The sequence below is a fragment of the Phoenix dactylifera genome, chromosome 2 (assembly GCF_051530095.1).
Source record: "Phoenix dactylifera cultivar Ajwa chromosome 2, Ajwa_hap1_PhDact_Kaust_v1.1, whole genome shotgun sequence".
Taxonomy (NCBI): domain Eukaryota; kingdom Viridiplantae; phylum Streptophyta; class Magnoliopsida; order Arecales; family Arecaceae; genus Phoenix; species Phoenix dactylifera.
This window is the reverse complement of record NC_143191.1, coordinates 57,111,817-57,134,981: the sequence shown is the minus strand read 5'-3', so window position 1 is coordinate 57,134,981 and position 23,165 is coordinate 57,111,817. Positions and strand designations below refer to the sequence as shown.

At 38.0% G+C, this 23,165-nt stretch overlaps 2 protein-coding genes across 4 annotated transcripts; one reads left to right on the top strand and one right to left on the bottom strand.

Annotated features, from left to right (window-relative positions):
* Positions 1–651: 651 nt before the first annotated feature.
* LOC103721775 (putative receptor-like protein kinase At5g18500) lies at positions 652–10,565 on the top strand. Its single transcript, XM_008812110.6, has 8 exons — positions 652–1,135; positions 2,670–3,362; positions 3,500–3,604; positions 3,960–4,082; positions 4,455–4,625; positions 4,787–4,916; positions 7,789–7,998; positions 10,057–10,565. Exons 2-8 carry the CDS (start codon positions 2,689–2,691, stop codon positions 10,189–10,191), a joined length of 1,548 nt encoding a protein of 515 aa, XP_008810332.2. The 5' UTR covers positions 652–1,135; positions 2,670–2,688; the 3' UTR covers positions 10,192–10,565.
* A 1,367-nt stretch (positions 10,566–11,932) lies between these two features.
* Positions 11,933–19,909, bottom strand: LOC103721776 (pto-interacting protein 1-like). Of its 3 annotated transcripts, none has more exons than XM_008812113.6 (8): positions 19,553–19,909; positions 18,149–18,257; positions 16,821–17,071; positions 16,622–16,748; positions 13,581–13,854; positions 13,299–13,431; positions 13,059–13,145; positions 11,933–12,354 (listed from the first exon to the last, which is right to left on the bottom strand). In XM_008812113.6, exons 2-8 carry the CDS (start codon positions 18,231–18,233, stop codon positions 12,223–12,225), a joined length of 1,089 nt encoding a protein of 362 aa, XP_008810335.3. In that variant the 5' UTR covers positions 18,234–18,257; positions 19,553–19,909; the 3' UTR covers positions 11,933–12,222. The 3 variants fall into 3 exon arrangements, with proteins under 3 accessions (XP_008810335.3, XP_088573264.2, XP_008810334.3); XM_088717138.2 differs by having other exon boundaries at positions 19,519–19,738; XM_008812112.6 differs by having other exon boundaries at positions 18,149–18,253; positions 19,553–19,715.
* Between the last annotated feature and the right edge of the window lie 3,256 nt (positions 19,910–23,165).

The window sequence follows — 23,165 nt, the reverse complement described above, 5'->3', positions numbered from 1 at the left end:
TAAGATTGCTAGTTGAGTGTATAAATCTTGAATAATTTTTACATCTCTTCAAAAAATCAAAGTCTAGGAAAGAAGCTAATTAATCCTTCAATCTTCCTGATTGAAACTAAATGTCTCATCACTATTCTGATAATATAATGAATAGACCTTATTTTATTTGTCTCTTCAATGTCTAATAGATTACATGGACATTCACATAATCACATCATTTGAAAAAAACTTTTCAACTTAGAGTCAGTCCTTATGATAATGACTTAGTTACTGGAGGCTTTTTCACATTGAATGAAGGTAGTTTATGAAGCACGACATTTTCACATCAAAAGATGAACATAAATCATGAATGAAGATCTATTCTCTATATTTTAAATGTATTTTCTACTTCAGTCATTTTATTTTGTCTCCAAGTTTTATTGTTATTGATGCTAATTGCACACCACTATTGAACAAAAAGATATCTCAGTAAAACTAGCCCATTATTGCAGGCAACTATAAAATATATCTAACACTACATTATTATTATTTTTTTTTTTCCTATTCTAACAAGTAAGAAGTTTCAGCAAAAAAAAAAAAAACAAGTAAGAAGTCATTAACCAAAAAAAAAAAAAGACAAATTATTTTTTTCTTCTTTTCTATTTCTTCCCAAAAAAGAACATTACAGGTCATCCTGCCATCTCTTTTACTGCACTGAGAAGCATCTGTTCTTTGCCGTCACCACCTACCGCTGATAACTCCATCTCTTCTTCTTCCCCTTCCCCTTTCTCTCTTTCCCCTTCTCTATGTCCCATTCCCCTCCTCCACTACAAATCATCCAAGGCGCCTCCTTTCTTCTCCTAAAATTAGGGTTAGGATTTCAGGGGAGGAGCTACGCCCTCCGCAGAGAGCACCGCCCCAGCTCAGATCTAAGGCGTCTCCGGCCCCCCACCGACCGTGTAGTCTCTTATTCCGGCCGCCGCGCTCCGCGGGATCTGCTCCCCTGGGGCAATGGGGCTGTAGAACCTGGCGTCTCGGGCGGCGCCTTCTTCCCTCCGGTGGGTCGGTTCTAGGGTTAGGGGGTTCCGTTTTGGGGAAGCGGGTGCGAGGAGAAGAGGGGAGAGGAGGGAAAGGTCGAGTCTTTCCGGAGATCTGTGGATTTGAGGTACGCAAGAGTGGAATTTTTGACTTTTTACTTTGATGTGGTTGTTGTCTGTGTTCGTTGTCTTAAAGGTGATGGCAATGTGGCCTTGATTTGATGCGAGAAATCAAATGTGGTTGGAAAAATGTTTGTTTTCTTCTTTTTTTTCCGTTCTCTCTTAGGCGGGATTGGTATCGTATGAAGGAAATTGGATTTCGGTCTTATGGTTTTCTGGACTGCCTTTGCTTGTTTGCCTGTATTAATAGCTGTCACAATGTTGTAATTGGGTGAACTCATGCGGGATTAACTTGCTGAATTCCTGTGACGGGAGAGAGATTTTAGAGGTGAGGCTTTTGAGAAGGTTCTAGGGTATGAGAGAATGCTTGGGTTTGTTTGTTCATTCATTCCACTATTTGGTCCTATTTGGACAGTTTTTGGGTTGGAAAATATTTAGTAACAAAATTATCATTATGGTCTTTGGTTCCTTCACACGTTAATTTTGTGCTGATCAAGTATTTCTTTCTGAATTTTATTTTATTTTAAGATTGTTATTGCTTCTGTTATAAATTGCTTGGAGAATTTGAAGAGTGCAAAGGGAGAACCTACAAGGATATCTAATGATATTTTCCTTTATCTTCGTATTGTATTATTTCAGAGTTATCGCCCTTATAAGAGTGCTGGCAGAAAATATTTGGCTCTGAGGGAGTCTATTTTTGTTCGCATTAATTGACTGCTATGTAAATATGAATAATGGTGATATATGAATTAAGTTAATGATTGTCTTGTTCTCTTCTTTTGCATTTTCAGTGGGCATCTACTTTTGAGACAGTCTTCTATATGTAGCTAAGAAGTAACCAGTCTTTGACTGATGGTTCATGCTTGAATGATCTGATTTTCTTTTTCTGTTGTTGCTCTTTCCTTTTCAATGATGTGCCGTGTAAACTTTGCATATCTTTTTATATGTACTTTGCATATTAATATCTCTAATTTGATGGGGATGGACAGCGTTCTTTTTATAAGACAAGCTGATTCATATCTATTTACTATCAGCTACAGTAGTTCTAACCATTCTAAAGTAACGAACTAACGATAGACTTGTTCAAGTCAATTCATTTTCTTTAGAAAATAAATAGCCAGTAATATGTCTTCATTCCGGTACTTATATTCATGTCTATGCAATCATGTGCACATGCGCTTTTCTTGCCCTTGATGTTCTTTTCTTATTGTTTTCTCTGCTTACCCAGAGCTAGAATATATAGAGATATATTATCAGAATGACTAGAATTTTGGCTGGTTTGTATCAAATGCTCTAGCTTAGACCATTCAGGAATTCACTTGCTGATGATAAGATAAAGTGATGGCTTTACCACTTGCTCTCATAATATTTATTCTATGCTTTTGATTCCTCGTTAATTGCATTTAGAGTTTGTCAGTTACAGGTTGATTAATTTTTATATGTATATACTTTTGTATGTATGCTGTGGAGTTATTATTGATCTTAGTGCTTTCTTCCAGCAACACAAAAAAGCCTTATCCTTCATTCCATTTCTTTCTGTAGGAAATTGGCTATTGGAAACATGTCGTCACCCTCTCTGAAAGGACATCTATATGAGAAAACTTTTCTCTTTGGTCTTAAGTTATGGGTTGTAATTGCAATTGGTGTAGGGGCCTTTATGTTGGGTGTTCTATCTGTCCTAGTTATATGCCTTAATGCTCGGAGTCGGAGGAGGTTAAGAAGGGCTTCCAATAACCTTCCTGTCACCCAAATCCCATCAGTTTCAAAGGAAATCAAGGAAGTGAGGGTGGAGCAAGTCTCCGCTAATGACTTTGTTGCTCGTGACGGGATTCTGCTCACAATTCATGATAAGTCTGATGAAAAGGAGTCAGATAAGATGATGGTTCATTTGGGATTGGGTAAATCAAGACATGCAGACGAAAACAGTAATTCCGGTTCATTTCATTATGTGGAGAAAGATTGTGGCTCCCAATCTGGTGAAGAAGGAAGTTCAGGGACAGTTGCTGTTTACAGACAATCTTCTTCTTACCCAATAACTGCCCCTTCTCCTTTGACAGGCCTTCCAGAATTTTCTCACCTTGGCTGGGGTCACTGGTTTACTCTGAGGGATTTAGAACTTGCAACCAATCGATTTTCAAGAGAAAATGTACTTGGGGAGGGTGGCTATGGGGTTGTTTATCGTGGTCAACTTATCAATGGTACTCCAGTAGCTGTCAAGAAGCTTCTTAACAATCTGTAAGCTTCCAGTGTGTTTGGCTTTAATAACTTTCAATATGCTTATAGGTTCCTTTCATAATATGTTCGGTGTTTTTTTAATAAATAACAAAACAATTTCTAACATGCACGTATCTTTTACCTTTTGTGGCTCGTAGGGGGCAAGCTGAGAAGGAATTTAGAGTGGAAGTTGAGGCTATCGGTCATGTCCGCCACAAGAATTTAGTTCGCCTTTTGGGATACTGTGTGGAGGGTACTCAAAGGTAAGCCGTTTTCTTGATTTTTCACTTTTTCTTCTGGAGCTTTTGGTGATAAATTTTTTTTTTTTGGGGTACAAGTTGATATAAATTATTCAAACCCAAGAAGGAAACAATAATCGTAGGCACAAGATATCGGCAGCTTGTGAATTCTTGTTCTTCATATTCTTCTTTTGTTGATCCCTTTTAAGTGTTATTAACTAAAACTATATTGCTGCTTCTTTTGCTTCTGCTATTTTGTTATGCTAGAAATGCACAGGTATTTTATTTTCATGGCAATTGCAAGCATCAAGATCTATTTGTTACATGTGCATCAATATCACTGAGACACCTTTTTCCAATGCATTTCTGAAATATCCAGGATGCTAGTTTATGAGTATGTGAACAATGGAAATCTAGAACAATGGCTTCATGGAGCTATGCGCCAGCGCGGTTCACTTACTTGGGAAGCCCGTATAAAGATCCTTCTGGGCACAGCTAAGGCGTGAGTTGATATTCTTTTGAAAAATATGATTTCATTTCTGCTGCTACTGCTGTGTTGTTGTTCTTGTTGTTAACTTGATCTTATCTTTAGATTTTTTTCCCCTCTCTTTCTGTGATTTCTGTAGGATGTGTACACTTTTTTCTCTCTCCAGTAAATTTTGAAAGCTTATTCTCAATATTTTTTTACCAAACTGTTATTAAAGAAAAAAACTATAACCTGTCTTTCAATTGCATTTGGTTTAAAGTTAATATGTGATATTTGACTTAATTTGGTATCCAACTAGCAACTTTCTTACTATGTTCCCTTTTTTTAACTTTGCAAGCAGTTTTTTCCTGTAACAGTAACTAAGTAAAACTTAACATGTGTCTGCAGTCTTGCTTATTTACATGAGGCCATTGAACCAAAAGTAGTGCATCGAGACATCAAATCCAGCAATATTTTGATTGATGATGATTTCAATGCTAAAGTATCAGATTTTGGTTTAGCCAAGCTGCTCGGTGCTGGTAAAAGTCATATCACTACTCGAGTTATGGGAACCTTTGGGTAGGTTTTCTGTCTGTCCTTCAAGACAGGTTCTTTCCATGCCTTTGTTGGTTAATGGAAAATGCACCCCCACCCCCCACGCCCCACCCCCAAAAAAAAAGAGGTTGCAATAAGAATGTCAATTTTCACGACTCACCATCATATCTTTCTTCTTTTTGCAGTTATGTAGCACCAGAATATGCAAATACGGGACTTCTAAATGAAAAGAGTGACATTTATAGCTTCGGGGTTGTTCTACTAGAAGCAATTACAGGGAGGGATCCTGTGGATTATGGTCGCCCTGCCAATGAGGTACTAATGAACTGGCTGCTTATTTTAGTCTCCTTTAGTTTTATAACTTAGAAGTTAACAGGATTGGCTTACCATGGTCTGCTGTCTGCTAAATTAGCATCCAATCAGTCTCAATTACCTCCATACGTTCATATACAGCAAAACAGCAATTCTCTTTTTTTTGTGGCATCTTTTCTTTGAGATCAAATTGGCATCCCTATTTCCCTCTCTTTTTTTTTAAAAAAGCAATTGTAATGAAGTTGACTAGATTAAAAAGTTGCCACCACAGAATATAGGGATGGCAAGGAGTTTGTTACATTGTCTTCTGAAGGTTCATAGAGATTCATTTTGCTTCATCCAGGGATTCTAAGACTAGAACTTCACATAACAATTATAATGAAGTTGACTAGATTAAAAAGTTGCCACCACAGAATATAGGGATGGCAAGGAGTTTGTTGCATTGTCTTCTGAAGGTTCATAGAGATTCATTTTGCTTCATCCAGGGATTCTAAGACTAGAGCTTCACATTATTAGGAATTTTGTTCGACTGCTGCTTTACTATTTGGGAAAGTAGGAATTGATCTCTATGCATGTCTATTCTGTCTCTTGTTCAGAGTATGCTTCAAGAATCTCTAGTGATGATAACATGGGATTTGAAATGCTCGGTGATTGCTATTTCTTTTTCATCATGGAGTGCTATTGTTGTGTAAAAGCATTCATATCTACCTTATTCTTATGACAATTTGACAAAGCTGGTTCATCTGCAAATAATTGCTTCTTGTTTTGTTCTGCATTTGGTTAGCAAATTTTTGTGCATGTACTTGTAGATGCATGCAGGTTGTGAATATTAGTTATTTCCCAAGACAACTCTCATAATCATTACAAGTTGGAGACCCTTGTTGTTTAAATTTTTAGTGTGCTCCAACATGACTAAGTTCTCCCCTTGAATTATGGTTTTCCATGCTTTCGTGCTGCTTTAGAAATGATTTTTCCTGTAGTATTAAATAAGCCTTTTCTATGTATTGACTGAGGGTGAGCCTTGGCACAATGGTAAAGATGTTCCATTGTGACATGGAGTTCACAAGTTTGAAACATAATAGAAACAGCCTCTTACATGCATGGATAAGGCTATGTACATCTAATCTTCATCAGACCCCACCCCACAATGGTGGGAGCCTCATGCACTAGGGCACCTTTTTGTAGTACTAAATGATTATCACATTCTTCAGTTTAGCTATTGGGCAAGGTAATAGGAGCATTCACAAAAGCAGGCGGAGTTGTCCAAGAACTTATAGGCTTGAATGCTTTATTCTTGTGAGTGCAAATATTTTAGCTCATTCGTAATCAATCACAATATAAAGCTACCTACACATGTTTCGTGTTGGTTTGGAGAAAAACATTTCGCTCAAGGAAAGATTTGGAGAACAAGAGGTGTAATAGCAAAGGATCATCTGGATTCCATTTGTTCCCCCTACCCACAAAAAAAAAAAAAAACCGTCTGGTGGAAGTCAAATCCATGGATGGATGGAGACTTCCCTGCTGCAGAGTTTGAACTCAGCCCTTGCCAATAGGAGAGGGTCATTTTCACAATATATGGAATAGCTAGGGTCATATCAGGGGCACATGAGGGGCCTAGGGCAGTCTTATGTCTCTCTTCTTTTCACTGTTCTCTTGTTTATCTTAGAAGCAACCATAGATATTTATTTATGCAACCTAGTTACCTTACAAAGTATAAACTAATTACCTTATACAAGTACGGGGAAGGGGCACTTCAGAAAAAGTTGGAAATAATCTTCTTACATGTTTTGGATATATAGAAGGTTAGTAGCTTGGGTAAAAGCCCTCGTGGTATGTTTTTTACCGATGAGAGGCTTGAAGAGTGCAATACTTGAATCATTGAGGAACACTTACATGTTAAGGGTTTGGGTAAGTTCCATGGGACCAAACATGGTGAGAACGGACAGTTTCTGTGGGCGCGCACGCTTATGTTTGTGTTTTGGTGGTGGTGGTGGTGGGGGGGGGGGGGGGGAGGGGCTCAATTGTATAAATGTTTGAGGTATAGGCTTTAATGCATATGTTCTGATCTGAATACACAATGTGATCATTATTTGCTTCTGAGGCATGTAAGAATATTTGTTAGATGGGTTTGATTTAGTTATCGAGCACAGCATGTAACAGCAGTATGCATAAAAGATTGATTTGACTTTACTGTGGAATGTGATGGGGATTTTTTGTGCATAAGGAAAGAGATGGACCTGGGAAATCCTAAAGCTAATTGATAGGAAGAGAAAAAAAAGTTGTGATGAAGGCCAGGACCTTAGAACATAATGAGCTATCATTTTTTTTTAACCAAAAAAACACTGACAGATTGATCTGTAAGATGCCTAATTACTTTTTATATTCAAAAGTGCTAAATATATAGGCCAAAGTAGATTAGCTTTCTAGATTAATCTGCATATGGTGCAGTACTAGGTTATGTCATTTTGAGGCTGCTCTCTGGATGGATTCAATTTTAATAAGCTTTTGAAAGTACTGAGGTAATAATTAAGCATATGGTGTGTAAATTATCTTGCACTGTGATTTGTAGATCCCATGCACATCTTTTATACATGTGTCTGGCTAGGCCTTTTAAGATACATATTTTGTTTATATCATTCAATATACTCACTTTGTGGAACTTCATGCTTCTTTTATAGTGGCTATTCTCTCACTATGGTTAGTCATGCAACTTCTTAGTGTTCTGTGACATAATGTGTGTAGTTGCATCAAAGTGCCTTTCTTTAAAGTTAAAAACAAGCTTATGCTTTTCATGTTCCATGTGAGCTTAAAAATTTGAAATGCTTTTTGCTGTTGTCTTCCTCTTCTCAAAGACTTGCTGTCATGTTGTTTACAGGTGAATCTAGTTGATTGGCTTAAAATGATGGTTGGCAGCAGGCGCTCAGAAGAAGTGGTGGATCCAAGTATAGAGACAAGGCCATCTACTAGAGCTCTGAAACGTGCCCTTCTGACAGCCCTAAGGTGTGTTGATCCAGATGCAGAGAAGAGACCAAAGATGGGTCAGGTTGTCCGGATGCTGGAATCGGATGAGCCGATACCACGCGAGGTTCGAGTTCTGATGTCTTATATGAATCACAACTTAGTTCACATTATAAACATTGATGGTAGCTGATAAGGCAGTCATCTATGTAAATTTGATGAGTGGCATTAGCATTTCTTGTTCCTAATTGGTAATTGCTATGCACATAACAACCGGAGACCAAATTTAGTATAATGTCAGGGATTAGTGAAAGAAGAAATAAGTCTTTAGTTTGATCTGAAAGTGATAGTTAAGATGCTGGAAACCCATTTATCTTAGGTTGTGGAAAAGATCCCAACTATTATTGCTGAATTAAAACTGCAATAGAACCACGATCAAGTTGAAAAGAAAACATTATGTAATTTTATGCCTTCATATAGGTTACATATGTTATGGAATAATACAACAGCATTCTTCATTGGGCTTGAGTTTCTATTGTCATAGTTATAAAAACCAGACTGGACTGGCCAGTTCGACCAAAAACCGGTGAACTGGACCCTTGGCTGGTCCTCTTTCTTCTGAGGACTTGAACTTCGGTTGGACTGTTGAAAACCGCCAACCTGGCCAGTTTCCAGAAAAAAATCTGGTGAATCAGGTGGTCCAAACTGGCTCGATCGAGTACAAAATTATATCAAACAAGATGCTAGCACCAGATTTGATCTGCTGCCTATTCAAAAACACACAAGCCACTCAACTGCAGTGATAAATTCACTTATGATTTACTATAATAGTTCAAAAATATACGTAACAGCTCTTTCATGCACGTTACCATTCTTCATAATCAGTTCTTCCCTTAAAAAAAAGTTATCTGTTTGCCAGGAAACCATAAAAAAAGTATACTTCATTTTGTTCATTTGGGTATTTTTAGGCCTTACCCTAAATTTTTTCCAAAAAAGCAGTCAGTTCTACAGTTCTTTACTTACAAACTTAATTCTTTTGTCATACAATGCCAAAAAAACAACTGTCTTTCATTTTATTCTTTTTGATATTTTTAAAACTTCACTAAAAATATCAGTAAGTTCTACATATTTTTCTATGTTATATATAAGCATTTTTTTAAAAATAGAGAATGACTCATGATTATTTTCTATTTCATACAATTGAAAAGCACTGAAAAATATAGATCCATGTGATTTAAAGAATAATATTTAAAATAAAAATTTATTCCTAACTATACATATTTTTTAATAATAAATTATTATTTATTTTTAAATGTTCTAAATTTATTAAATAATTTTAATATAATCTGATCTCATCGATTGACCTGGTGGCCAGACCACTGAACCTGTGACTGGACCCTTGACGGGCTGGTATCTGGTCCGGTTTTTATAACTACATCTAGAGCTATTCATGACTTTGACCAGACATTGAATTAAAACAGCTGACAGTGATATACTTGAATGTTTTAACAACTCCTACCAGAGGATAGACTCGACAATGACCTTATAATGGAACATGCTGATGGGTAAATATGGCCTTTGGAGGATGCATCATCGCTAAACTGTGTGAATGTGTTTCATAGGATTGCTCTATTAGAAGAAATTCAACCACATGTAGGCTCAGACACCTCCTTTTTGTTGGGGATGATTTGTTAGATAAATATGCTGGACAGTCATATCTATGTTAAACATTTTAAAATCTGTTTGTAAGAAAAAAAGATGAATTTTAAAGTACATCACTTACATGTTAAAGTAAGTTATGTTAATCTGCTGACTTTGCTCTATTATGTATGCTGGGCTTTGTCTAATTATCGGAATGTGTATCTTGTTCCATACAACCAAAGTTGAGTGTATATCTGTAGTTTACACGGTATAGAAGCTTCTGTCTTTAAGTTTACCTGAAATGTCTTGACTGGGATCTGCATCCCTCACTTACAGCCCTGCCAATTAGAAATCTCCATGTATCCAAATGTATTTGATGACCAATAACAACCATCTAACTAAAGTTTATATTGTATATTCTGCTAACTTTGTGATGCTCTACTTATTCATAATTCACTTTCGAATGAGCTGGAACATATTGTACCTGCTAAAATACTCTTGTGATGTCAAGAATGATCTAAATGAGACCTCTGAGACCTTGCAGGATCGAAGGCATCGGCGAAATCGGTGTGGGAGCACAGAAATAGAATCCCAAAGGGAGAACTCTGACACAGACAAAAGCGACAACCCAGATTCAAAGCCCGTTGGCACAAGGAACAGACAATCTTCAACCACATGAGGTGTCAGGAAAATTAGGAGATGTCTCCATGTCTAATTGTTCTAATTGCTCGCGCTCTTTAAATCTGCTACTTTACTGGGCCTCTACAACTTATCATTCTCATACTCGGAGACAATGACCAGAGTTCAGTTCAAGGGCAACTTGAGAATCCTTGTACTTCCACCTTATTCCATATTTTTCATGTAGAGAGAATTATTTTGGTGTATGTATGGTGCTTCATAATACTTCAAACAGTGTGTGTACAGGTTTTAGCTTCATGAGGATTGCGATGTTTTTCTAAACTGGGAAATTGTTTTGTGAATGTGATTGTAGCTGAAGAGAATGAAGCCGCCATTATATTCAAATCTATTAGAGAAAATTTTCTTTCCCGTGCAGTTAAAATTTGTTGATGCTGGATATCATCAACTGTCTCAAAACTTGTGGCGATTCCATATTTACCAAAACAAATAATTTCCTATGATGGTATTTTGCTTCTTCAATCTATTAGAAAAATGTTATTTTGCTTGTAGTCTCTGGTTCACTGAGTGATGTCAATAAATTAAAGGCTCGCATCTAACACAGCTAACGTGTATCACCCTGATGCTGGGGATGTTATAAATGTGCCACATGGATAAGATAACACACGCGACCGTTGAGCCTGCGAAGAGTTGATAGGCATCATATCAGCAAGCCACGTATGGTCTCGTCCATTGTCCCTGTGCATGACCAGATTATTAGCTAAATGCTTGTGACTGTGGTCAGTGGAATCATTCCCAATCATCTGATTTGGCACGTATCGGCAGCGGATCGGGACGGTTTCGACAACAAAAATAAAAACTGGTGAGGAGAAAGAAAAAGAGAGTGGAGAAGAGAGGGAGAAGAAGAGAGAGAAAGATGGAGGCCGACCAGCGGAAGGCTAGAGAGCTGCCGTATGGAGGAGGCGGAGGCAGAAGGAGAGAAAGAGAGAGAAAGATGGAGGCCGGCCAGCAGAAGGCTGGGGGGGCTGCCGCACGAAGGCAAAGGCTAGACCACCTTCTCCGTGCGGCTGCTCTCCGGTCCTCAACTGGCTCTCCGCCGGTCTTTCTCGACCTCCTTCTTTTCTCTCTTTTCCTCTCTGGTCTCTACCTTCTCCGTGCGGCGGCTCTCTGGCTTTCACCTCCTTCATGCAGTGGCTTTCCAGCCTTCCGCTAACTCTCTGCCAGCCTTTCGTGGCCTTTCCTTTTGTCTTTTCCTCTCCTTTCTTCTTATCCTCCGTCTCTTCTACTGTGATGATACAGGCGATGCAAGACCATACCTATCCATGCTGCTGGATAACCGGTCCGAGATTCGGTATCAACACAGCAGACATTGCTTCTGATTGAATCACTTGCTTTCTACCAAACACCTTACGCAGGTCTGATGAAAAAAAAAAAAGAACGCCTAAGGCCTTGTGCTTGAATCACCTGATTTCTACCAAATAAGATGTAGATCACAGAGTTCAGAATCTGGGTTCTCTTTTGTCTTTCTTTTTATCTTATTCAGATCTTCAGCCTTTCTCCCTGCATTTCTGCCTTCAAAACGGCATCCAACAAGCCTACGTGACGAACAGGGAAGCAGCTTCAGACCAGCTTGAGAGATCCACAGGGGATTATATACATACATATTGTTTTTGTCAAGTTTCAAGATGATGCCACATAGTATCATTCTTTAGGGCACATAAAACTATCCATCCATCGAGCCAAAACTACTGCATCTGAAGGCATCCAAAAGATGGGCGCATAAATGAAACTGAAATCAGCAAAAGATATCATTATAATTTTTATTCAACCATCACATTAGCTTCTTAACTAACTGCAGTTTCATTAGCGACAATACACAACCTAGAAGCAGCCAGCAAACAAGCTCAGATTCTGCTACAAGCAAAAAACAAGAATGCAGGGGAGGTTTTTATAGTCTTGGGTCTGACAAACAAAGGCTAAATAGCTTTGATGACAATGCCCATGTTCGTCGGCAAAGAAGCTCCGCACACCGAGTTCTGCTACGTGCTAGGAACAGGGATGAGAAGAAATGGTTTCACAATCTTGGTGCCTCACCAGGACGGCCAGAGCGAGTATTTAAGAGAGGTTGGAGAGCTTTGACAACTATGCTCATGTTTGGCCGAAAATCAGCTTCATACTGCACACACAAGGCAGCTACTGCAGCCAACTGTCTCCAACATGAAAAAGCAAAAAAAAACAATAAAGAATAAGAAATAGAAGATCCACATTAAAAATTTATTCCACATGAATGGTCATATGAAATGTTATTTTAAGCTGTCATTATTTCCAAATCAAAACAGTCTATCTCATTACATGAATCCATTATCTGATGAGGAACCTAAAAACAATAACAAATCCTTATTTTCAAATAACAACAAAATGCAATTTCATCACAGAAAAGAAGGTGACTAGTATAATGTGTTAATTATTTCCTGTGTTTATGATTGCAATGCTAGCGGTAGTCAGATACATCTCAACAATGAGCTTGCATGTCCTTAAAGGTTGAACTTAAGACTATTGAATGTCGATGCCTCAGCAATTAAAAATAACTGCCTTTGCAGTTGATGCCACCAAAGGAGTTCTCAAGATTTTTATCATTATCGACAAGCTGGCTAGGGTTCCCCTTTTTTAGGACCTACTTTAAAAAAGGTGGCCTTTAACCTTCATGGTTAATCGTAGCGACTGACAGGTTTACGTAACAAAATCTTAACAAAATTGGGATGCGTTTCAAATGCATCTGAGTCGGATTACAAAAAACCAAGCAGAAAGAAAAACAGAAGGTACGTGGAAAAAATCCTCAGATACTATATAATTCCAGCCTGGAAGAAACCAGCAGAATGTAAAAGGAGTACGGAATCTCAAAAATATTACCTTTGCAACGGCCTTAGGAGGGTAGTCTCCTCCTAACCTTGCATCCACACACTGCTTTACTTTATCTTCACTAAGTCTTGGTGTTGCCTGCACATGATCAACATGTTAACTAGTCCGTGCTAAAGAAAAAGTTATTCGTCACTCAGATACCATGAGAAACAAAAGGATGAAGCAGGAAACAACTTTGGAAACAATAATAACATATATGATGTAATTAAGGAAAGAGGAGCAAATGCATACCCATGTCACAAGACTCTGCTGACCTCTTGGTAGTGTATGATCCACAGGTTTACGACCAGTCAAAAGCTCCAAAAGAACAACACCAAAGCTGTAAACATCGCTCTTGGAACTAAGTTGTCCTGTCATTGCATACCTGACACCCCAGGTGGGGAAAAAGAAAAACTTAAATTGAAGACATCTAAAATATGATTCATGAATCAGGCACACGGTCAAGGGTTGGGGAAAGAAGGGAGCAAATTTTAAATTATCCTGAACTTTCACTTAAGATCTGGAAAAACTTACTCTGGAGCATGATAACCAAAGGTTCCAAGAACACGAGTAGAGTGAAGACGTGCTGCCATGTCAGGAGCTTGATTTGACAGGTCAAAATCAGCTATTTTCGCAACATCATCATCAAAGATAAGTACATTGCTGGACTTAATGTCACGATGAATAACACGAGGTTGAACTTTCTCATGTAGATATTCAAGTCCTCTTGCAGCTCCTACGGCAATTTTCACCCGCTGTGCCCATGACAAAACTGGACCTGGTTGTGCTCCTTTAACACCTTTCCGCCCTGTACTTGTGAATCATGCATTATGCTGCTTGTATTATTGATAAGAACATGTGGACATTATTTCAAACCAAATATAACAGAGGAACATCTTAACAGATCAATCTCTTCAAATAATAATGAAATTTAGTCGCATTCATGTTCTTCATTATTCAGTGCGATAAATTCTTAAGATATGCCCTTAAATATGGTTAAAGAATGCAATCTGCAACTGGCAGGCATACCTAACAAATATTTGGTCAATTACATTAAAAATTGGGGTTCAAATGCTCACACAAAAGCAACATCCTTGCTTGAAAACAATATGCATTTTAGCGCTTGTTGCACTACTTAACAAGCATACATCGTGGTGTCTATACAAATGTACAGTGGACCAAGCACGAGGGAGTTATATTAATCTGTGACTCGGTTACAGAACAGCAATACAAGGAGGAATGATATTGGAGAATCCCGACCCCCCAATTCTCCATTCCTAAGTGCAACTCCACTATCCAACAAAGCATTCAAAAGTATACTTTTCAAGCTAAAGATGGTGCAAATACCTGACCCATGGAATGTCCGTTATTGTCTTTGCAATACATAGTGCAAAAGTCTACTGTAACATTCTAAGTCAAGGCTTACTAAAACACGTCCAGATTCCTCCTGACGGGCCATCAGAATGCAGCATGTCTAAGAAAATGAAAACCCTCAAGATGGCACTAGGAGTCCTAGGTCTTATAATTTTGTAGGCCAGAAATATTTGCATGAAACAAAACCCAAGGGTCTCGTTTGATTCAGTCAGATGGTCGTATTCCATGGGCTCTGATGAAATCATGTGGGTTGTTTTACAATCCTTTAGTACAATTCTTTGGACGATATTATTCTAGCAGTCCATGATGAATTATTGGAACTTGTAAGTGGAAGTATTTAAATCAACTAAGAGTTGCAAAGATTTTGAGGATGACAAAACAAGAATGAAGAATCTTGACAAAAACAAATTGTTTGATTAATAGCTAGGTCCAAGAGGGCAGGCCTTGGTGCAAAGATACAATTGCTCCACTGTAACTTGGGCGTCATGGGTTGAAAACATAGAAACAGCCTCTCCATATGCGGGGGTAAGGCTACCAAAACCCTACAATGGCAAGAGCCTCGTGCAGTGGGATACCCTTTTTTAATAGCTAAGTCCAAAAATAGAATAAATTAAAACCAGAGGAACTATGTTCTCGATCTTCTATTGAGAACAAAATGCATGACTCCAAAGATTGTGGATATGTTGATGAATCCCAGCCTAAAGCTTATAGTAAGCAAGGCCATATCAAGATGACAAGGAATAGTGATGAGTCAATGTTGTCAATTTATCCTCGCCCCTCAAAAACATTTGATGTTGTACTGCATATTCGAATGTCTAAGACAAAGCAATATTAAACAAGCAAACTGATCACCATCCAATTGAGGTGAACCTTGATACTACTTGGTTATTCCATCAATACAAGATATACTACGAGGAAAAGCATATTGATTGGAGGAAATTTTAAAAAGTATGAGGGAAAGTAGCAAATTGTTTGCAGGAGCTACATTACATGGACTCAGGTACACATGTTGGGCATGGGTAGCTGTCTAAATGTTTGATCCTTTCAATATTTGAGAATCTCTTCTTATAGAGCCATGTCCAAATGTCATACCAATATCCATGTTGTCGGGTGTGGATACTTTTAAGGCTAATTTGGGTAGCATTGTGCAAGAGTAAGGGATATAGTATTGGGCATGGTTCAAAGTTTTTACCAAATACCTCAAAATCATCCAAAAGAGCTCCTGATCCTCCAAGAAGCACTTTCTAACTCTCCAAAAACAATGCCAAACAAGGCCTAATCGTGTAGGTTTCTACTCACAATAGGTAACCAAGCATGTTATTTTGATCATTATTTGACATTCAAATTTCAAACTATCAAAACCTCCAATCTCTACAGTGATGATGCTTACTGTAAAAGCCCTCAAGCCACTGACACCATAAATAATGTGCACATGGATTTGAAATCAGCAACAGTATTTCTTAGCACCATCAACACTTCTACAGGAAATTCCTTTAAACATAAGCCAAGTCCTCAAGATTCCCAATAAAAACCTCAAAGATAGAAGCATAGCTGATGGGAAGATAACAAATATTGTTTTTCACCTTGCATGACAACAATCATGCCACTGAGTCGATCCAGTGAACATGATGAAGGTGTTTAATCTTAAGACTCAAGGGTTCTGAAAGTATGGTGAGAATATCACTTGCACTAAAAAATTAGCAACATAATTTCATATCTCCAAGTTATGTAAGTTGATGAGATGTAAGTCATTGACATATGCATGAACACTAAATAATCAAGTGATTTCAGCAACATTCTTCAAAATGTCTCCCATAAAATTGTGAATATGCAGGGTGAAATCAATTTTCTATTCAAAAACTCTCTCGAGTTTTTAAAGAGATCTGTTGGACAACCATTGGTTAATAAGCATAGATAATTGGGCCACTCAGATTTGTAGGAGCTAGTTTAATGAAGACACATTAGTCTAAATATGGAGCACATTTTTGATAATAGCAAAGGAATGCGAAGATGCTTCCTTTCTTTTCCTCCTCGCATTTGACTGCATGAGGTTTACAGTCCTTACAACTTATCACAATTTAATATAAAGATGAAAAAGTTATCTTTTATTACCATATCCAAACAACTGAAAATATGACTGCCAATACAAAATGTCATAGAAAAGATTCTGAATATAGTGACTGCAAATGATCATTACTTACCATGTAGAATATCATGAAGGGATCCCATAGTGGCAAACTCATATGCAAGAACACGAAGATTTCCATCAACACAATAGCCAAGTAGCTGTACAATGTTTTCATGCTTCAACCTTGACACCATGGATACCTATATAGACCTCTATGAGTGGATGCGCAAATCCAATTTAAAGTATGCAACTTTTAGGAAAAGTTATCAAACCTGTGCCAAATAATCTTGATCAGGCTGCTTACTGGCATCTAATTTTTTTATGGCTGATTTTTCCCCACTTTTCAGTACACCATAGTACACCCTAGCATAAGAACCCTCTCCAATTAAAGTTTCGCTGCTGAAATTTTTGGTAATTTCCTTTATTTCATCCACAAGAATGGCAGGGACTGCAATAGGCTGCACTTTCACACTTTGAGCACCCCTAGGAGCAGGATCTGCGCCACCATTAACTCCAACATTACCTGCATGATGTTTCCAAACATGTATGTGTAAACTATAAAGCTTATGTATGGAAAAAGCTAAACCAAGAAACACATCCATTAGAAATATTGCAAGCAAATATGGGACTATGCTTCCAAATATAGGCATGGAATTGCATAAAAAAAAATTAGTTTGACAAGAATAGCAAAGCTTGATATATATTGTTGACCCTTTCCCTATTAGCTTAAGCTTTTAGGATCAATTGATTAGTTAACAGATTAAACAGAAACTCCAGCATAAGCATTCTTCACGAACAGACCACATAAAAGAGGAAAATATAACTGGAAGTTATAGACATTGATGCACAACCATAATTTTCATCAATTCCGTGAAAAGTTTAACAGTGAATGGGAATTCAGGAAAAATTGCAAAAAAGTAATTAGCAATTTTGAGATGTTTTTGGAAGATTGTCAAAAGCAAATTATGTCAAGAACAGACAGACGTATACTCCTCATAATCAGTCACTCCAGCTTAGTTGAAATCATTTATCAAAGAAAAACAAGGATTGTACATTATTTTCTCCATCACCATACATACTTTAATATCATCCAGCACGACCTTTCAATTTAATGAAATCAGAGATGCACAAGGTCCATAAAATATAAAGCATTAGGCATTCTTTCTCATACCGTGCCCAAAAGGGTGAAAAGGCAAAGCTAAATGCTACTCAACCTTGCAGGTTCCATCTGTACTGCAGTCACCAAAACACTACTCCAGTACCAAGAATATTTCTAACAGTTGATCAATAAACTTTCAAGTTTTCCAAGGTTTTAGTTTAGGTCAGACTTTGATATCTACAATGAAACAATTTCCAGGACTGAATACAAAAGCTAGGTTTAAAACTTTCTATTTGCTCCTCAAGCATATAGCATTTTTAGGTTAAATGGTTAAAAGAAATGCTCGACCTTTCCAGGTCCATATTCCATAAGTATTTTGACATCAATAAGCAGTACTACTTTATTTGAGCACTTTCAATTAAAAATTGTGAGGTTAAATATATCAGCATTGGTTCAATCTTACTACCACAAATCTGTGGCAATCACAGAAAATGAATGTACCTGATAAATTGCTTGCAGTAAATGGTCCCCCATTGTCAGTAGCTAGATGACTAGCATTTCGTCCACACCATGAAAAGCATGCCATGATTCGTCTCCTTGAAGCAACTACCTTCATAAGCCATCAACTATGTCAGCTCTAGCAACAGAAAGCATGCATGTAAAGAATTAACCAGCCATAACAGGCTTCTATTTTCAAAAAATTGGATGATGATTGAGAATGTAATTACAGAGATAATGATCCAAAGAGAAGAAATAACAAAACCCTGGACCCTGATACAGATGATACCTCCTAAAGGTTAGGAAAGCTTATTGCAGTTTGTTCTGAATATAGATTCCCCATGGTATTAGATAAATTTTATGATGAAAGAGAACAATGTATTTGTGCAAAAATCATAAGAATCAAAAACCATGCTTTTCAATGAATTGGTTATCAGGTCCAATCCCATCATCTCACGAAACTTCCAGAGATGCCTACTTCTTTTTCTTTTTTGAGGGGAAAGACCTGCCATTTTCATGAAACGATAGTCATAGTAGTGCAAAACCTGCAATGATTGATACCTTAAGGTCATGAACTGTCATTTCTTTTGTCTTATAACCATTGACACAACCATCTCTGCAAAATTGTTCATGATTCTTCATGAAACACCATGTTGCTGAATACAACAAACTATCGCTACTTGGCCTCCATTGTGTTTTCATGGAAAACAACAGCTCTATTTATCTAATTCTCCATGACATCTTAACTCTTCTTCAAGTTCGAAATTTATATCACATAAATTAATATTGAAATGAACATACTATGTCTTAACCCTCATCTTAGTAAAAACAAGTTAGAGAGCAAGTTCGTATGCTTTCTTATTCCAGTACCACGGTAAAAACAAGATGGAAGATGAAATCCATGACCAATAAGAATAAGTGGGCCAAAGTCAAAATGGCGTTAGTCATGGAAAAAGTTGCGGGCTACACCAGGAAAAAACACAAAATTGGGTAGATATCGCTTCAAAAAAAAAGAGGAAAAAACAAAACTTCAGAACCTATTGGATCAAATGCTCCAATCAAATGGGTCCAGTAAGTAGTCAATAAGCGATCTTTTCAAGATAAAATAGAGGGAATCATCGAAGGTAGCACCATGATCATTTATTTCTATATCTACTGTTACCTACAAGACAACTCTTCAATTCCGAGTCGTGATCAAACGTCGATTCTTGCCTTCTTTCTCACTCTCATCACTCTCTATTCCCATCAAATTTGTCATTGATGAAAAAATCCAAACATAAGCGAGTTCACAGAAAGAATGAGATCAAGAAGAACCACTTAACGTCCATGGGTCTAATTCTTGGAAATCAGTCCAAAAGAATTAAGAACCCTACGTTTCCATCGGGATTCTTGGAACAGCAATCTAACCTTCTTCTTCTCCACCAATCTACCGCTTCTCGGGAAGGGGCGGCGAAGCAGGCAGCGCCGGCGAGGATCCGGGTGGACGCCGGCGGCGGCGCGCAAGATAGCGGGCAAGGCGCAGGGATAAGATGGCGGAGGAATCGCCACTTCGCAGGCAGTGGGAGACGGTGGAGAAAGAGAAGACTTGGAACTTTTCGTACAGCGAGAATCTATTGTTACCGTCACCTCCCCAATACGTTTACCCCCAATTGACTCCGCGGTCTAAATCGCTGACCGTTCTGGTTCTCATAGTTTCAGGCAGCGAACGGTTACCTGACCAAATATGGCGGACTGTCTTCCGCGAAAAACCTCACACCAAACTTCAAAAATTTTCTGACAAATATCCATGTTACCTGACACGAGTAGGGACCCACAGGGATGCATTGTGTTTTTTCTAATAGATATTTGTTTTTTTTTTTTTTGGTACAACGTCAGCCCAGTCTGTTCTCAATTGTAAGGAAGAGCTTTTTGGTAGGGTTAGCGAATCTCTTCGAAGTGTTGCGCAGTATATAAAATAATTCAGTCTGCGGACCTATTTGCCTTTCGTTGTAATCTCTCATCAGCTAACGAATGTCACAAAATAAAAAATTTTTATTTCTTCTCCACCCCTTCTTCCGTATGCAGTCAATCACTATAGCCAAGTTAGTCTCAAGAGCTTCTTCGTATTGTTATTTTATATTTTGTCCCGTATGCGATATATGGGCCACGTGGCATTCACTAATTAAATTATCTTAAAAACTTCGCTAATTAAATCAAAGATAACATTTGCGTCCGCCATGGTCTTGATTCCTAGTTTCCAGCCGTGCAATTGACGCGCTCATCGTTTCCACGGGTAAGATTTCTAATTGATCGTAGAAATATTCAACTGGGAATGTCAAATCGAAATGGCCCACGCGCTTCCAATTTGTCCCTTCTGTGGCGTGCTAAAACGCGCATTATTTTCATGGTAGAAGCCGGTGGGTCGGTCGATGCTCGGAATGTGTGGTATCCGAATTGAAAATCCGCCACCGCGGCACACGGAATGATGATGTAGCCTTGGAAATGTTGGGGTGTCTCGTCCGGCACACCCAACAAGTTGTCAGAGCTAGTTAGCAACTGCCACGTAATTGACATTTTTGCAAAGGTCTCCTGACTTTAAATTCTAAGCAAACTGCCAGTAGCCCAATAGCTGTCATTAGAAAATAAACAGCCATCAAACATAGATGCATGGCATAAGATACATAGAGGGCGTTTAGTAACCCCAACAGAATCACCACGGTGATCTAAAATTTCCGATGATCTGAATGCTGGAGTGATTTGATTCCCAGTGATCAAAGATCAATATGTTTGATAGGCCATAGTCCAATGATTAAAAATTTTCGGATATCCATGATTAACTTGTTTGGTATGGTACGGAGATTTAAGATCACCGACCACATGATACTATAAATACCTCCGATATATCTTAGTTGGATTTTTTATGTGTTTTTAATTCTCATGAATCAAAAATATAAGTCAATATGCTAATTTCTATGGTAGTTCCATAATTTTGTCACATATTCAACTTTTAGTAGATCATATCACATATTTATTAATCATATAAAATATATTATAACAAAATATTAATATATTTATCAATATAACCGTCCAATTTATTATTGTAGCCATCAAATGTTGCACCGGACTCTATGGTCCAAGGAGAATCATGTATCATATATAAGAGGTCTAAATTCTGTACAATATTGTTAAGTTCCCCATGAATTTATTGCAAGACAACTTGCTATGTATGCATGGTCAAAATACTACGTGCTAATATGTCTACTGCCGTGTTGAAAGTCAAGACTTTTAAGTATTCTTCCAAACGCATGCTCGCTCACGGTAATATCGCGTTTGGAAACATACGCGCGAGTGCATTGACATGGACTGACCGCTTCAACACCGGTAACACAAAAAGCTGCACCACCCCATATATAATAGTTCGGTATCTGCAACAAAATTTAAGAATGAGACTCAGTGCATTCAACGAGAGGTGCAAATAGGTCGAATTAGGTCGGTTCATGAGTGATCCCGATCCAATTCAATTTCATATTTAGGTCTTAATTTTAGACCTAAATCTAACCCGATAGAAGATCGAATCGAGTCAAATCGGATCCACCGTTACAATTTTTGATCCAACGAATCATTCGGGTCAGGTCTATGTATAATCCGAACCTAACCTAAAAAAATCGGATGCGATTCGGATCCGAGTCAGGTCCGGTTCGTATCAATCCATCCATAACTTCAGAACTTGTGTTTGCACCCCCACCGGCTACAGCCCGCGAGCCCAAAAAATTTTACAGATTCAGATCGGATCGGGTCGTAGGATTGAAAACCTAAAATTATCCAAATTTCAAATGGGTCGGATCAGACTGGGTCGGGTCTGCATTCAGTAAACCTACACTCGATTCGAAAAATGGAATATGTCCAATTTTAGGACTCGACCCGGTCCCACAGGTCCTTCAAAATGGATCGGGTCAGATCAGGTCATGGGTCAACCCAACCCATCTGCATCCTTACATATAACATACATACGAGACAGTTCCAGTATACCTTGATGTAGTTCTCCGAAATTTTTGCCATGGTGTAATATAATGGTTTGGCAAAGGACAACCCAAATATATCTGCCTCACAATATTGTGGTTTTGTATCTGAAAAACACCATTCAGGTAGATGGAATGGAATAAGAGGGTTAAAGTATAAAATAAGAGTGGGCTAACTTAAATGGGCAATGCAGCAACCACCTTGATAGCTTGGAAAAAGGTTTTGTTCCCTGCACCTTGGTTGATATGCTAAAGTTAGTGTGTGTGGACCAGTGCTAAATAATTTTTTATACGCACAAGATGAGAAGACACCTACCTCAGTTGATGTCCTAAGATAAGTGTATGGACCTTGATAGTACTCACAAGTTGAGAAGCCACCTATGCCTTGGCTTTGCTACTCAATAATAGCACTAAAGGCAAGCATCATGAGTAACTTTCATGCTTAGATCCATGCAACCATTGCACCTTTCTCTTGAGCTTAGTGGGGATCGTATTCCTTTCTAATAGGAAAGAAAGGTATGAGGTACACCATGTGCAAGAATTATCAAGATAGACACTAAATGCACTCCCTTGTACAAGGCACAAGACGAAATGGTTACTTTTTTATTGTGCTGCACTATGTTGCAGGTCATGTGGCATATTGGTACTTGGTGCCAAATGCCACCAATTAATTATTGATCATCCTCCCATTTTGCACACCCCAACATAATATTTTTCATTTACATGGTCACTAGAATCTGGCTTCATGATTCCGATGGACATGGAACAATATCATTCATTCCATGGGTCCATTTTTCAAATATGTGACAAAATCATGGTACCAAAATTGAAAACTATAGTCCTCTACATCACAGGTAGAGTGAATATACTAATAAGAACGTATGCTCCTAAAAAAGATCAATGATAAATCTTAATGTATATCTCGAACTCTCGAAATTGAATTCATGCTTTTTTTTTTTGCTAAACTTAATAATTCATATAGTTCTAGTATGAATACATCCAAGAAGGTCAGAAAACAATAA

Coding starts and splice junctions, on each gene's coding strand:
- LOC103721775 (XM_008812110.6), top strand. CDS start 2,689: ATGTCGTCACCCTCTCTGAAAGGACATCTATATGAGAAAACTTTTCTC. Junction 3,605..3,959: donor TGTGTGGAGGGTACTCAAAG/GTAAGCCGTTTT, acceptor TGAAATATCCAG/GATGCTAGTTTATGAGTATG. Junction 7,999..10,056: donor ATGAGCCGATACCACGCGAG/GTTCGAGTTCTG, acceptor GAGACCTTGCAG/GATCGAAGGCATCGGCGAAA.
- LOC103721776 (XM_008812113.6), bottom strand. CDS start 18,233: ATGGCATGCTTTTCATGGTGTGGACGAAATGCTAGTCATCTAGCTACT. Junction 16,749..16,820: donor ATCAAGATTATTTGGCACAG/GTTTGATAACTT, acceptor AGGTCTATATAG/GTATCCATGGTGTCAAGGTT. Junction 13,432..13,580: donor TTTGGTTATCATGCTCCAGA/GTAAGTTTTTCC, acceptor CTGGGGTGTCAG/GTATGCAATGACAGGACAAC.